The sequence below is a fragment of the Saccopteryx bilineata genome, chromosome 4, assembly GCF_036850765.1.
Source record: "Saccopteryx bilineata isolate mSacBil1 chromosome 4, mSacBil1_pri_phased_curated, whole genome shotgun sequence".
NCBI classification, from domain to species: domain Eukaryota; kingdom Metazoa; phylum Chordata; class Mammalia; order Chiroptera; family Emballonuridae; genus Saccopteryx; species Saccopteryx bilineata.
Window position 1 is genome coordinate 138,135,580 of NC_089493.1, and position 17,261 is coordinate 138,152,840.

At 35.5% G+C, this 17,261-nt stretch overlaps 1 protein-coding gene across 2 annotated transcripts in view; it reads right to left on the bottom strand.

The window, feature by feature from the left end:
* Positions 1-2,045: 2,045 nt before the first annotated feature.
* The window catches only part of HECW1 (HECT, C2 and WW domain containing E3 ubiquitin protein ligase 1), a 592,171-nt gene continuing 576,955 nt past the window's right edge, over positions 2,046-17,261 (bottom strand). For both annotated transcript variants that reach the window (XM_066272070.1, XM_066272071.1), the window contains 3 exons: positions 15,964-16,078; positions 6,860-7,058; positions 2,046-4,381 (listed from right to left, as the gene is read on the bottom strand). In XM_066272070.1, coding sequence (XP_066128167.1) covers positions 4,270-4,381; positions 6,860-7,058; positions 15,964-16,078 — 426 coding nt within the window. In that variant the 3' untranslated portion in view covers positions 2,046-4,269. The remainder of the gene's footprint in view (positions 4,382-6,859; positions 7,059-15,963; positions 16,079-17,261) is intronic.

Below are 17,261 nucleotides of genomic sequence, written 5' to 3' on the forward strand. Positions count from 1 at the left end.
TTTTGCCCAGTGTTAACCGTTGCCCAAGGGTCACAGAGTGTGCTAGGCTGTTGGTAGAAGCCTTTGTAAAAACATTTCAACAGGTATAAATTAAAAAAAACCCATGTATGCTTGGCTCAATATAAAGCACGCTCATAAAATGAAGCCTGTGTGGTTTATATGCAGTTCTGATAGACACACAGGAGGAACTTGTAACCAAAGCTGTTCCTTTATTCATGAATTTGTGAGGACATATTATGTGTTTTGATTATTTATTATAGCAGCTGGTAGTCTTCTGTGTTGTTTTATTGTTTATATACAACAAGGCAATAGACGTGATACAAATTGTTATGTATTATCCTAAATTTCCATTTGCAGTAAGGAACACACACAATGCCATACCAAAGTGAGTTTATTGACATTCCTCGAAAGGTGGTGTGAGGAGAAAGAAAGCTCAGCCTGAGTATTATGTGACATTTCCCTTGTTAATGTAAGCAAAATCAGCCCAATTTGTGGACTTTTGCTGCTATTAACTAGAACAAAGACTTTTTAACAAAATTGTTCTAGATATTTCCTTAGATAAATTGGAAGCTACAGAAAGTAGGCTAATGGAATGATATTTACTATATATACTATCTGTAGGCACCTATTTTTCCTATTGGAATAAAGGGACTATATGTATGTCATTAATAAAGTAACACTTTTTCTTTTGACCTTATGAAGGCTGGAACATCTATCTTAGATTTTTATGCTATAGAATTGAAGCAGTGGTTTCAATGAACACTAAAGTAAATAATAACAGCAACATTAATAATAAAGCACCACATTTGTTATGTGAAGGTCTAACTACTTTCATTTGAAAGTGTTTCATCTTAACTGGGAAAACATTTGTGGCAACTGAGAAATTTTCTGAATTCAAATTTTGGACACATGGTTTGACACATGGACTGACAATGTTATAATGTAACATTTTAACTCTCCTGAAAAGTCCAGCTCATTGAATTACACAAAAATACACTTACTGCTAAAGGACATATGGTCATATATTAAAAGAGAAAATATTAATATTTTTTCATAACTAAAACCTTCAAAAAAATTATGTATCTTTCTTAATTTTCATTACTAACCAAGAAATTGTGCTGCAATAGTTACAGTTAAGCTTTTTATCAACTAATACAGACATAGGAAGTTACAAAGAACTCAGTATATTTAGAATATTTCTTTTTATTTTACATAGTCAATTTATATTTTTAGAATTATCATCTTCATATAACAGAATAAAATGTGATATCCCTGAAATTATTAAAACTTTATAGCATTTTGAAAGCATTTTTCAAATATATAGCATGTTTTTTCTTATTTATTGTTGTTGTTAGCCCCTCAATTATTTGTAACACCCTTTTACTAAAACTGGTCCTGAAAGGTCTTGTTTTAGAGGACTTGTTGTTTATAAGTGATTAATTTTATAAGATGCCTGGGAGAAAAGCTATACTTTAAATAAAAAACAAATAAGTGGTAACAGATATGCACTGTCCATTGAATTATATAATTTTGGTGCTTTACACCTTCACCTGGTATAACTAATAGCATAATTTAGTCTTATAGGTGTTTTATTATATATATAATAAAAAGTATACATATTTAAAAATCAGCCTCATATTAACTAAGGAAACATCTTTTGGGACATAGAAAAATAAAAAGGACTTTTCTGTACCAACTGTCTGTACTCCTCTTTCTTTGTTTTCCTTTTTTAAGGAGTCTGTTAAAGGCCTTAATGGAATCTGGGCCCCCGTTTAAGTAAGCTTTACATTCTTTCAGCTGACTTTGACACTAGAGTTCTGTTTTGAAATTTTATGCTTTTATAAAACATTGTTCCTGTAATGCTCTGTGAGATACATCTAGAGTCATGGCATCAGGGACAGGGGCAGGTAAGAAAAAGTTAGTTGAAAAACCACTCATGATCAAGTTATCTGTGTATAATTTCTAGGATTATTTATTCCTTCTGAACATGGTTGTCAAATAGATATTAATTAAATAAATCAGTAGAGTATTAGATATTTGTGTAAATTGTGAAGCTCCTCAGGAGCAGGTTCTGTTTTTTTTTTGTTTTTTGTTTTAACAGTTTTAACAGTTGCTTAACAAATAATGTAGGTAATAAAAAAGAATTGACTACTTGAATTGATGACTTTTTAACCTATATATCTATATATCTATATCTATGGCCATATAGATATATATAACAACAAATTAAAAAAATAATAAGTTCCTCCTATACTAGAAGGTCTAGCTCATTGGCTTATACAAAAATAACTTACCGTTAAAGAACATGTGGTTATGTGTTAAGAGAATTACAGCAGTAGTTTTATAATGTTTTCTCTTTAAAACATTAGAATGATGAAATGATTTGCACAGTCTTATGTTCTGATTTTATAAATAAATAATAATAGCTACATTGGAATACATAATTTTTCAGATGTTGAAATGTGTACTGAATTTTACAGGTCCTCAAATTCCATATTATATAACTTACATATTCCATTCTATCTTGGTAAATATTCTTTTTTAGATGATAATTGAAAGCTAAATTTTTATAATATATATATTCCCTGATTGACAAAAAATTACCCAGCAGCAAGCGGTGCTGGGCATAGCAAATAATTCCTACTGAAAGAATGTTTCATATTGGAGTTCTCTGCAGACACAGACTCATATAATGAGCACAAGGCATAGCTTTATATAAAATTAACTTTGTCTTACATTTATCATATTTTTTCTTTGTTTACTATATTAAAAACAACAATGTGACATTTCAACAGGGGGGCTTTTTTAGCTCTTCCCAGTGAAGAAAAAACACTTTCATTTATGACATATTTTCAACAACATGGATAACAATGTTAGAAAAAGAACAAAGGACCTTTATGTGTGAGTTTATTTCAAATGTATTTGAGAGGCTAGAATGTCTTTGGAGCTAAGTTTTCTGGGATATCCCTTTACTGAATGCTAATAGAAACTGGATATTTTTACATAAATTAACATGTTTTTGAGATGTTTGATCTCTTTGCTTTGGGAGAATTGTGATGGATGAAAAGTACAATATTGCCTTTGATCCCTAACAAGCACCATCACTATCTGCAGCTTCTTACTTAGTGTGGTCCCTGTGGACAGTCCGATGTGAAGGAATTTGAACACCATAATTAAAAAAACAGCATGAAAAACTAATATTCAAGTTAAAATAAAAATTTGTTTGTCATATCAAGTAATTACCTGGTTTTAACAGAAGTCATGAGATCATTTATACCTTTTTCTCCTTTGTGTGAGAACCATAGCCAGATTAAGGAGAAAATGGAACAAAACAGTACAGAACTAGGTATTCAAACCAACCTAATATATTCTCCTTCCCTTTTTCTGGTTTGCTTCATCACATTGTATGCAACACAATGGGGGCAGAAGCCTTGTTATTTATACTAATGATATAATGAGACATCTTTCTTGGGCATGTGCACCAATTTGTGCTTCTTATATGATGAATGTTTATGAAGGGTGTACCTCTCTTAGATTTATCTAAGCTGAAGTTGAGCCACAATCCCCACAGCCATTGGGATGCACTGTGTTTTATCAGCAGAAGATGTTTACCTTGCTGTTATTATTTGTTGGAAAGTGTATTATTTGCACCATGTGTTTAGGCTAGTTCTAGCTGGGACTGATGTCACATATAAATCATGAGTTAAATGTATAAAAAAATTTGAATTTTCTAATAATGTTTTTGCATGGATACTATGAACACAGAAAAGTATATAGAATGGAAAGAAAAGAAAGAGCTGATCAATTCTTAGTTCTGGAGTTGGTTGTTAGAAATGATAAAAAATGGTGTCTGCTCAGAAGCATGAGCATATAAAAGATTGAAATGTTTAACTCTCAAATTTTTCCTTAAATTATATAAATGGAAATAAACATTTATTACCATTTGGTCAACTGTAGCATAACTAGCATTCATATTTCACTGTTAGTAATGGAGGTATGTGGAGATATACACAGACCTTGTGACAGCTGTTTTTTAATATTGCATACAGGCTAGCAGTTCACTGAAAATAAAGGAGATAAGCCTGGATGTTAGGTCTTAGAAGAAGGCAGTTCTTCATGCACAGCTTTTGTCATTCCTGATTTGGTATGAAAATGAAAATCATGAAGTTCCAAAATCAAAGAGAGTTGATTCAAGGAGAGATAAAAGGAGATTTTCCCAGAAAAGGTGATGTCACCATCCAGGCAAATGTCAGGTGAGTTTCCATTTCTTTATTCAAGTCCAAAGGTGCTAGTTTCTTCTACTGCTGTTAACAGCTTTTCATACAACATGGAGTATGAGGGATAAGGTGGAAGATCCAATCGATTAAAGCATGTGTGTGCCCTGAAAGGGGGAGAGGAGATTGGTGAAGGTGTTTAATGCTGCAACTGCTTTGGATATATCTATAATCAGTCTGAAACTGTGACTCAAAAGTGAATCAAAGTTAGCATAACCTCAATTCAGTACCATCATAAAAACTAGCAAACTAAGAATCATAGCCTTCTAGATTAAATTAAACTAAATTAAATAGGGCAGAAACAACTCAATTGTGCTTTTGGAACTGGCTGAATTAGCCAGAAGCAAGATATGAGCAGACATCATCTTTCTGATTTTCTTTCTTTGATCATTTTAATTGGTATTCATGAGTAAAAATATTACAGAGAAAAAAAATTCCATATTTACAAAATACATTAATTTTGTAAAAAGACAATTTTTGGGAGTAAACTGAAAGAAGTAGCTAATGGCTTCTTTTCAAGTACTAGTCTGAATACCAGAATTTTTTCAAGAGTTACTTTTATTACATTTATCTACATTTTGGTTAAACTCCATTAAATAAATTTTAATTTGTAATCTAAAATGTATGTCACCAATCTGGCATACAGATTTGAACACCATAATTAAAAAAACAGCATGAAAAACTAATATTCAAGTTAAAATAAAAATTTGTTTGCCATATCAAGTAATTACCTGGCTTTAACAGAAGTCATGAGATCATCTATACCTTTTTCTCCTTTGTGTGAGAACCATAGCCAGATTAAGGAGAAAACGGAACAAAACAGTACAGAACTAGGTATTTCCCTCCCCCAGGCCTTGCTCATGCTGCCCCTTTAGCCTGAAATTTTGCTCCACCCATTAATTGTCCCTCAATGCTCACCTAAATGTCAGCTTTTTTTTGTGGCATCTTCTGTCACTCAGTCAGGGTTAGATCTTTGTTCTATTTGTTTTCACCTTGCCTTCCTAGTGCTTCTCTGATCCCACCTTGTGTTATAATGTATTACTATCAGACTGTTTTCTTCCCTATAGTGTAAGCATTTCTGGGCAGGTGCCTTGTATTTCAGCTCCTCTTCAGGATGTGCTATGGGGCTAACCTATTGACAAATGGTGACTCAAACTCATTTTTCTAAAATCATAGTATGTTTCTAAATTACTGCATCCTCCAAATATATTATTAAAACGGGCAAATAGAAATCTTGCCTTTTTAGGCTTATTTTCTTGCCTGACTTAATTCAGTAGGTGCAGCTATCATCAGAACCATGCAAATGAACACTGAGGGTCTGCTGAACTAAGTGGGTAGAGACAGGGCTGAAAATTGTACCAAGGCTTTGGCTATTATTAATCAGCTAGGCATGAATTCTGTTCCCGGGGCCTCCTGATAACACAGACATTGTGGATTTATCTTTGGAACATTCATGGAAAGTCAAGTCTGAGAACACTATGAAAATAATAGTTTAGAAAACTCTTCCACAACAGGAACTTAGCAAAGGTATCTGGAAGGCCATGTAGAAATGGGGTTGAATTTAGTACAAATCTCTTTTTCCTTTTTATTGAATTTATTGAGGTGACATTGGTTAACAAAATTATATAGGATTCAGGCGCACAATTCTATAACATATTATCTGTATACTATATAATTCAAAAGAATATATGCACCACTATGTTCATTGCTACATTATTTACAATAGCCAAGATTTGGAAGCAGCCCAAGTGCCAATCAGTAGATGAGTGGATAAGAAATATATGGTACATTTACATAATTAAAAAAATGAACTATCAAGCAAAATAGTGAGTCTTCTTTTATAATTTGGAAATATCATAATACAAGAAAATAATATGGATCAATCTTTTCTTCTGTTTGTTGAGCAGTATTTATTACAATAGTTCTTACATAGAAATGTCTCATTACTGCTTCTTATTCACTGATTAGAAATATGCTACTCAATATGGCACAGAAAGGATCCAAGAAGTGTTAGGATTAAAACTGTTAAAAGAAATTCATTGTGTTAAATTACCTGGATCCCTGGAGCTTCCTTTTCTGCATTTATCTCACAATAATTTCTTCAATATCATACTATATAGAAGTCACTGTAGAGACCTGAGTATTATGTGGTCTCATCCTCATGTTTTAAAGCATTATAAAAAAAATGCAGCATGTACTATTCAAAGTATCAAATGATGTGTTGTAGAAGTAAAAATAAAGAGCTGGTAAAGGTTACTTTGGGTTTTAAGCCTCTTCTGTCCCACTCTCTTGCTAAGCAGGTGAGACATTTTTCTTTAAATTAGATTGGGCAATACACAGATTGGAAAGATTCCCATGACTAACACATGGACCATAATACCATCAATTATAAAAATTCACTAAGAATATGGCAAAATTCATCTCCCAGAGACTTTTTATCTGTACCTTTTACTAATAACTCATATGACACTATTTAGGATGGCAGAAAAGAATTCTACGCCAAAGGATGATCACCCAAGCTCAAATAACAAAGTACTCATTGCTCTTTTCAGTAGCTTTCCTCAAGATTGGCAAAAGCTTCCTACCTGGGTAGAGACATAATTTTTCCCCATTTCTCTATGCAGAAACGACGAAGTCCATTGCTTCCTCGAAGGGCTGCGAAGCCTTCGTAGGGCACACTTGAAGTTCCAGTGACAAACTGAAGTAATCTTAATCTCTGCTCATTATTGAAGTGCTCCACTGTGGCCCAGAACCAGCGTATCACAAGATGCCCATCATGATAACCTGAATGAAGCAGAAAGAAAGATAAAGAGAGGAAAGAGGAAGGATGAAAGGAAATATAGATGAAAATACACATCATATGTGATAAGAACTCCACAGCTGCTGATTTCTCTAATGATGGCCCATATATAAGTCTAAAACAATTTAATTGGGATAATTATTAAAACAAAAGCAGATTTGGAAAGTACTTGTTTTCTAAAAATATATCATATATTCTTAGTTATGTCCTTAGATATGTTTGCTCTCTATCTAAATAACTGGGATTCCATTGGTCATTTCCTGCCTTATTTAAATTTAGATAAAGAGTGACTAGACTTAGTAGATATCTTTGGGATCCTTAAGAGACCAAATCCTCTATGAATATTTATTGGATTCCTTGTTTCTGATGTCAGCTCCAGGTAACTACATGTTGTGGATGAATCTAGGACTTTAGAAAGGATGAAGGTAAGGGCAAGCTTGGCAAGTGGAAGATGCTGGGTTCTCCAACAGCCATTGATAACCCTAAAGCAGCTGCTCTTAGGCCAAGCCTAGGCTGAGATAAAATTGGGCCCATGGAAGAAGTATTGGACCCCTTTCACAGTACAGTGGGAAACCAGGCTTGGAATAGTTACTTAAAGTAAAAAATTTGCTGCTGACTGCAAATGCAAGAAACATTCAAACATGGGAGAAATCAATGGGGGATAAGGTAAAAGCAGGGAAATCTTCATAAAAAAGAATCAAGATGTGAGTTAAACGTGAAGTGTTTGCATGAGTGGAGGAGAAGAGGACAATGTTTCTGGCAAGGAAAATAAAGAATAACAAGAATGAGAAAGAAATATGGAGGGAATAGTAAGCTGATTAACATGGAGAGGAAGCTGGTGAAGACTGAGAAGAAAGTTGCTGGGAAGACCTTAACAGCCAGGAAGAGACGTTTTGACTTGATACCTTAGGTCACTGGCTTTCCTACCAGCCCAAGAAGGGCCTGGATATCCCATAAAGGCTTCTCATGACTGAGTATATTGGGGAGATGAGGGAGACTGAGATAACAGGCCCCTTGCACTCTCTCTCTATTATTATATTGATTGGGGTTTCTGTGTAATATATTACATAAAGAAAGGGTTTTCAGACTTAAAACATTGTCAAAGACCTCTTCTGTAAATAATAAGGAGCTTGTTTTGTGGGTAGGAAAGTGGCATGATGAAAATAATGTTTCCGGAAGCCAAGTATGGCAGTGTGAAAGTGAATAGTTTGGAGGTGTTAGAAATTGGTTTTGGAGATAAAACAGAAATGTGTTGTAGCAGATAAAGAATGAGGTGAAGAATATGCCAGTTCTACAGAAAGTGGAACACATTTCCCTGCCAGCATGCAACCCAGCTCAGGAGCTGGCCCCTGGATGATAGTGTTCCTTAATGAAACTACATTGAGTTAAACCAGAGAGTACTGTCAGCTGAAGGAGAGTTTCAGTTGGGAGTTGGAGGAAACCATATAGAGAATCTGCTTTACACATGTATTGAAGTAAGAGCCATTTTGTGATTCATCAACGAGTGATGTCATATATATATGACATATATATATATATGCATTTTTTAATTTAGAAAATTAAATTTAACAGGGTGACATTGATCAATAAGAGTACATAGGTTGCAGGTAAACATCTCTATAGCATTTGAAATGTTGATTATGTTGTGCTCCCATCACCCAAAGTCAAATCACTCTCCATCACCACATAGTTGCCCTTCTTTATTCTCCTCACCCACCACCTTCCCCACAATCTGCTCCCTTTTGTAACCACTTCACTTTTATCTATATCCAGAAGTCTCAATTTTAATTCACACCTCTTGTGAAATCATATAGTTCTTAGCTTTCTCTAGCTTACTTATTTCACTCAAAATAATGTTCTCAAGGCCCATCAAGATTGTCATGAATGGCAATGTCATCATTTCTTCTGGCTGAGTAGTATTCTATTATATATAAGTACGACATCTTTTTTTGTGTGTGTGTATTTTTCTGAAGTTAGAAGTGGGGAGGCAGTCAGACAGGCTCCCGCATGCACCTGAATGGGATCCACCTGGAATGCCCACCAGAGGGTGATTGCCCATCTGGGGTGTTGCTCTGCTGTGGCCAGAGCCATTCTAGCACCTGAGGTGGAAGCCAAGGAGCCATCCTCAGCACCCAGGCCAACTTTGCTCCAATGGAGCCTTGGCTGTGGGAGGGGAAGAGAGAGAGAGAGGAAGGAGAGGGGGAAGGGTGGAGAAGCAGATGGGCGCTTCTCCTGTGTGCCCTGACCGAGGATCAACCCAGGAATTCCACACACCAGGAAGATGCTCTACCGCTGAGCCAATTGGCCAGGGCTGTACCACATCTTCTTTATCCTATCTTCTATCAAGGGAAACTTTGGTTGTTTCTATGTCTTTTTTTTTGACAGAGACAGAGAGACAGTCAGAGAGAAGGACAGATACAGACAGATAGGGACAGACAGACAGGAAGGAAGAGAGATTCTCATCAGTTCTTTGTTGCAGCACCTTAGTTGTTCAATGATTGCTTTCTCATATGTGCCTTGACTGGGGGGCTACAGTAGATTGAGTGACCCCTTGCACAAGCCAGTGACCTTGGGCTCAAGCCAGCGACCTTGGACTTTAAGCCAGTGACCTGTGAGCTGAAGCCAGCAACCATGGAGTCATGTCTATGATCCTACGCTCAAGCTAGCAACCCCACACTCAAGCTGGTGAGCCCGTGCTCAAGCCAGCAACCTTGGGGTTTCAACCTGGGTCCTCTGCATCCCAGTCTGACACTCTATCCACTGCACTACCGCCTGGTCAGGTGATTGTTTCTATGTCTTGGCCACTGTGAGTAATGCTGTGATGAACATGGGGTGCATGTATCCTTAAGTACCAATGTTTTCAAGTTTTTTTGGTAGATATCCAGTAGAGAAATTGCTGAGTCATATGGGAGTTCTATTCTTAGATTTTTGAGGAACCACTATACTTGCTTAAATAATAATGGATATACAAGTTTTTATTCTCACCAGCAGTAAATAAGGTTTCTTTTTTCTCCAAAACCTCTCCAACATTTATTATTAACCCTTTGAGTAGTGAGTGTTTTTCATGCTCACTGACCCCTGGGAGTGAGTTGTTTTTTTTTTTCAAAAAATGAAATTAGTTCCAGTTCCAGTTTTGTTAACTTAAAATCATGTTTAATAACCAATTTATGGAAATAGGAAGAACACACATTTGCCTTTTTTTTAATGTTGCCTTACACATTTTTAAAATAAAAATTTTTGTTACAATCATACTCTGGATGGTCAGGAGGTACGAGGACATACATGAACATTTGTACTACTCAAAGGGTTAACGTCTTGTTGATAATAGCCAATCTAACAGGTATAAGGTGGCATCTCATTGGAGTTTTGATTTGCATTTCTCTAATAGCTAGTGAAGATGAGCATTTTTTTTTTTATATTCAATATATCTATTGGCCATCTGTATTTCTTCTTGGGAGAAGTGTCTATTTAGGCCTTCTCCCCATTTTTTAATTGAATTGTTTGCTTGTTTGTTGCTGAGCTTTGTGAGGTCTTTATATAGTTAGGATATAAACCCCCTATCAGAGCTGTTGTTTGCAAATATCAATGCCCAGTTTGTTGCCTGACTTTTTGTTTGTTGCTGGTTTTTTTTAGCTTTCTAGGAGCTTTTTAGTTTGGTATAGTCCCATTCCTTTATTTTTACCTTTACTTCCCTTGTCTTTGGGGTCAAATTCATAAAATATTCTCTATGGCTATGCTCCAAGTTTAGTACTTATGCTTTCTTCTATGTGATTTATTGTTTCAGATCTCATATTTAGGTCTTTGATCCATTTTGAATTAATTTTGATGCATGGGGAGAAAATGCAGTCAAATTTCACTGTTTTGCATGTGGCTTTCCAATTTTCCCAGCATCATTTATTAAAGAAGCTTTCTTTTCTTCATTGTGTGTTTTGCCTCCTTTGTTGAAGATTATTTGTTCATATATATGTGGCTTTTTTTCTGGGCTCTCAATTCTGTTCCATGGGTCTGTATATCTGTTGTGGGTTTTGTTTTTTGTTTTTTGTGGTTTTTTTTTTTTTTTTTTTTTTGCATTTTTCTGAAGCTGGAAACAGGGAGAGACAGTCAGACAGACTCCTGCATGTGCCCGACCGGGATCCACCCGGCACGCCCACCAGGGGGCAACGCTCTGCCCACCAGGGGGCGATGCTCTGCCCATCCTGGGTGTCGCCATGTTGCGACCCTCCTGGGTGTCGCCATGTTGCGACCAGAGCCACTCTAGCGCCTGGGGCAGAGGCCACAGAGCCATCCCCAGCGCCTGGGCCATCTTTGCTCCAATGGATCCTTGGCTGCGGGAGGGGAAGAGAGAGACAGAGAGAAGGCGCGGCGGAGGGGTGGAGAAGCAAATGGGCGCTTCTCCTATGTGCCCTGGCTGGGAATCGAACCCGTGTCCTCCGCACGCTAGGCCGACGCTCTACCGCTGAGCCAACCGGCCAGGGCTTTTTGTGTTTTTTTTTTTTTTGCCAATTCCATGCTGTTTTGATTATCGTGGCTCTATAGTGTAATTTGAAGTCAGGTAGATACCTTTGGCTTCATTTCTTTTTCTCAGCTTTGGCTATTTGGGTTTTTTATGTTCCCATACAAACCTAGTGAATTTTTGTCCTATTTCTCTAAAAAATGACATAGGGATTTAAAGGGGATTGCAATAAATTTGTATATTGCTTTGGATAATATAGCCATTTTAACTATGTTAATTCTTCCAATCTATGAACGTAACACAGTTTTCCATTTCATTGTGTGTTTTTTGATTTTTTTCCATAATGCACTGTAGTTTAAAGTTTTTCGTTAAGTTTATTCCTAGGTATTTTTATTTGTTGCAATTGTAAAAAGAATTATTTTTTTGAGTTTATTTTCTAAAGTTTCATTGTTGGCATATAGGAAATCTATAGACATTTGTATATTGATTGTTTTATCCTGCAACTTTACTGAATTGATTTATTGTTTCTAATCATTTTATGGTGGAGTCATAGGGTTTTCTATATACAAGGATCACTTCACCTGCAAAAAGTGATACCTTTACTTATCTTTCCTGATATGGATGCCTTTTATTTCTTTCTCTTGCCAGATTGCTCTGGCTAAAACTTCCAGAACTATGTTGAATAAGAGTGGAGAGAGTGGGCAGTCTTGACTTGTTCCTTCAATTTTTCAGCATTTAGTATGATATTGGCTGAATGTTTGTCACATATGGCTTTCATTATGTGGAGGTACTTTCTTTCTATAACCATTTTATTAAGTGTTTTAAACATGAATGGCTGTTGTATCTTATCGAATGCCTTTTTTGCATCTATTGGTAAGATTATATGACTTTTGTTCTTTGTTTTATTGATGTGATGTATTACATTGATCGATTTACATATATTGAACCATTCTTGTGCTCCTGGAATGTATTCCATTAGATCATGATGCATCATTTTTTAAATATATTGTTGTATTTGTTTTGCTAGTACTTTGTTTAGGATATTTGCATCTGTATTCATTAGAGATATTGTTCTGTGGTTTTCTTTTTTTGTGTTGTCCTTTTCAGGTTTTGATATGAGGGTTATATTGGTGATATTGCATACTTCTTTCCCCTGTTCCATCTTTTTTCAGGCTATGTGTTTCAGTATTGGTTGTTTTATGGGTGGTTACCATTATGTTATTAAGAGAAAAATTTTCATATGTATGAGTCCTTTGTCTTATGAGTTCTTGCCTCCATCCTTTTTTGATACTGCAGATCTTTATCTTTTCTTCTTTTATATTATTGTTGCCACTAATTTTCCTTCTTTTTATTGTAACCTTTTAGGAGCTTTTACTTGTAGTTTTGATTTGTTCTTTGTTTCTGGTTGAATTGCCCTTTGAGTATTTCCTGTGGGGGGGTTCTTCTCTTTTGAGTTTCTGTCAGTTTTTGTTTGTAGGCATTCCATACAATTCCTCCTGGTTTTTTATTTTAAACTATGTGTTTCAATAGTGGCTTTTAAGTAGGTAGTTACCATTAGGTTATTAAGAGAAAAATTTTCATATGTACATAAGTTCTTCTTTGTTTTATGAGTGCTTTTGTACTTCATTCTCCTTTGCTACTGCACATCTTTATCCTCTCCCTTTTTATGGTATTGTCATCACTGCTTTTTCTTATTTTTATTGTAAACTTGTTAGAGCTTTCTGTTGTAGTTTTGATTTGTTTTGTTCTTTTTATCTGGTAAAAATAATGCCCTTAACTATTTCCTGCAGAGGAGGTTTTCTGGTGATAATTACCTCAGCTTCTGTATGTCTGGAAACATTTTTATTTCTCTTTTATATTTGAAGGGTAACTTTGATGCATATAGTATTCTTGGCTGGTAATTTCTCTCTTTCAGTATGTTAAATGTTTGGGTCCACTCTCTTCTGGCTTGTAAAGTTTCTACTGAGAAGCTGATGATAACCTAATGGGTTTCCTTCCTTTATGTTATGTTTGTCTTTTCCCTAGCTGCCTTGAGGATTCTTTCTTTGTCATTAATTTTTCACAATTTATTATGATGTGCCTTGGAGAAGGTCTGTTTGGGCTGAGGTTACTCAGTGTTCTGTTTGCTTCTTGGATTCAAGGATCTAACTCCATAAGCTTGGGAGGTTCTTATCAATTATTTGTTTGAATTGGCTATTTCCTTCTCTTTCTTTTCTTCTTCTGATATAACCCTTATTCTTATTTTGTTCTTTCTGATGGAGTCAAACAATTATTGCAGAGCTCTATCACTTTTTTTATGAGTCTCTGTCTTCTTCTCTCTGTAGCCTCTCTAGTTGCCTGTCTTTGATGGCACTGATTCTCTCCTCTATCTGTCCTGTTCTGTTAGTTAAACTTGCTACTTTGTTTTACAATTCATATACTGAGTTTTTTTAAAAAAATTTTCTCTTTGGTTCTTTTTTGAAGTTTCAGTCTCCTTAGTAAATTGCTCTTTATGTTCATTGTTCATCTTTTGAGCTTATTAAATTACCTATCAGTGTTTCCTTGCATACCATTGAGTATTTTCAGAATTACAATTTTTGAATTCTCTATTGTTTAACTCCAAGGTTCCCATGTGATTGAGATTGCTTTCTTGAGATTTTTTATATTCTTTCTGAACTACTTGTCCACCTCATGTAGCCATGGTGTTCAATTTCTCTTTCTTGATGGCATTTGAGCATGGTGTAGTTAAGAACCCTACCAATAAACATATAAGAAAAAATAAAAATTGAAAAAATAAAATGAAATTAAAAAATAATGATAAGGCTAAAAGAAAAACCAAAAACCAAAACAAAACAAAGAATGCAGCCACAAAAATAAGTAAAAAATATAAAGGTTCAAGCAAATGAGAAAACAATGAACAACTAAGGTGCCCAGAGGTAGACTAATGTCAGTTGAGGCCCCACATGCAGAAGAAAATATTGGGTCCCTTACATTATAAAAAAGTGTCAGGTTGGGGTTTTCTGAGGCCCTTCAGAAGTTGGGGCCCAGGGCACATGCCATTAAATCCACCTCTGAAGGTGCTGCAACTATGAATTGATACTTCTCATCTCTCTCCCTTCCTGTCTGTCCCTATCTGTTCACCTCTCTCTCTGTATCTCACTAAAAAGAAATTTAAAGAAAATAATATTCAAAGGAGAAAAAAGAGAGGGATAAAAAAAAGAAAAAATAAAAAAAGGGAAAAAAGGACTTTAGAGTTTTTTTTCTGTTTTCTTCTAGTAGGTGGCAATGTATTACAAACTTTAGTTCCATAAAATTCCTGGGCTGACCCCTGCTGAGATATTGCTGCTGCAATGATGTAGGCAGGGCTGCAGTTGTGTTGATGTGTGTGGCATGTTGTGAGGACTTTATGGATTTACAGCTTTAACAATGGTGATTTTAGGACTGCAGGTGCTCCTCCCCATATCTTAACAGTCAAAGGGACCAGATGCAAAGCACCTCTGTTTTTAGCGAACATCATGGCTCTGGAGAGTTATCTGTGAGGTCTGTTTCTGGCACTTTCTGTACCCCATAAGGTGAGGGAGGCAGGATCTGGGAGGCTGTGGGGGGGTGTTGCACTTTGGTTTTCTCTCTCTCTGTGTTGAGTGCAGACTGCAGGCAGACCGTGGTGCCGTTGCTTTGGTTTAGTATCTCCCCTCTGTCCCTCAATCTCTCTGCTCTTCCTGAGTGAAAAATACCCAGTCATTCTGGGTTTCTCTCTTGCTGGAGCCCCTGATGATAAAAAACCAGGCAGTCCAGGTCTTTCTTCTCTCCAGAGCTGACTGTGAGTGTGTTTACTTTCGCCCACCTTTTTTTAACTCCCCACTTTTAGTACTTTTTGTGTGCAGATCTTTCAGGCAAGCCTGCAAGCCCGGCTGGGGTTGCTTCACTGTATTGTAGCTATTCAATTTGTTGAAATTTCTAGGGGAGAGATCAGGAGTATCTTCCATGCTGCTATTACTCTTAATTTATGTTTATATTATATATATAAACACACACAAAATGGATTATTATTCAGCCATCAAAAGAAATAAAGTACTGAAATATACTAAAACATGGACAAACTTTGAAACAATATGCTAAGTGAAAAAAGCCAGACAAAAAGAACTATTTATAAAAATGACTCCATTTACATAAAATATCCAGAATAGGTAAATCCATAGAGACAGAATGCATAATGATATTTACCTGGTTTAGTAGAAGGAAAAAATGGAGAGCAACTGCTTAACAAGTACAAGTTTCCTTTTGGGATGATGAAAATATTTTGGAACTAGCTAGAGTTGATGGCTGCACAACATTGTGAATGTACTAAGAGCCATTGTATTGCTTGCTTTAAAATGGTAAATTTGTCTCAAAAAATTTTTAAAAAGTGATGACTTGTATCTGTGATAGTTGTATCATCCCAAGCTCTGCCAGCTCACCTCCTCGGTACTCAGTGTTATTTCTCCAGTCATTTAGGTCAATTTCTGCTATGCCAGCTATCACCAGCTCCAGTTCCCTGGCATCAAATATGGAAACGAGTCTAGAGTCTATGACCTGAAATACAGATTAGACTTCAGCATACATGTTCATTAACATTGAAAGTTCTATTTGTTATTATTATTTCTGTGGCTTAATCTGAAAGACTGACAATTATTTATATATTTTTTTCAATGTGTTATTATTGTGACTCACACATTTTGTTTTTCAACTTTAGGAAGTGTTGGATATGTGTATGCCCTTGTCTGTAGTGATGATATCACCGCTGTTTTATCAAATTATACTCATCAAATTGTACATTAAATATGTGCAGTTCTTTGTATATCAATTAAACCTGGAAAAGCTGTTAAAAATAACAAGTAAAAAACTATGCATCAATTTTTAAAATTTCTTAAAAATATATATAACCCATGTGTTATCTGGTCACCTCCCTCAGTAAATGCCTATTTTCAATTATTATATTTCTCATTTCTAGGAATTTTATTTTGAAAAAATCTGCATGGTAATTTTTTATACATTTTGAAACACAAACCATTCATGAACTGGAAACTCAAAAAAGGTCCCATGCTTTTTCATTACCTCTGATATGACTACCCCCAGAATGATATTATTGACAAACAGGACTCAACTTTCCTACTCACATTTAAATTTTCAAGTAAATTTACATTTAAAGACAAAAAGTCTAAATCACTTTGAAGTGACTTGATAGTTATTAGTATTACTAGTTCACTTAAAAAAAGCATCCTCTTTTCTATATCAAACTATAATTTATTTTCTAGAAATAAGCATTAAAAGCATTGTATTTTTATCCTCAGTTCCTTTCCCCCTTCTTCCTCAAATATCTTGAAGGACCTGCTTTTTATGGTTCTGAGCTCTGACTTTCCATCTCAAATGTATCAGGCACAACTGAACACCTGTCAGGTGTTCCTCCTTTAATCAAACTAGTGAAAGATGAGCCAATGACCTATCCTGTTCTCCACTATGGCAGGGAAACAAGACCCAAGCCCTCAAAATACATTTAAAGTCTTTTGTTTACAAACTGGAAAAGTTTAAGGGTACCAATTTCTAGTGCACAGAAAGGTGATCAGCTGTCACTGTCTTCTTGATTTACAAGCTTAACACAAATCATGTGTCACAAAGTGGCACTACAAAAAATAAAAGTCTAGGAAGAGTGGACAGTTTCCTCCAATGACTTCATTACCTTTATTTTTTATTGAATAAAAGTAAATGCAACATGCAG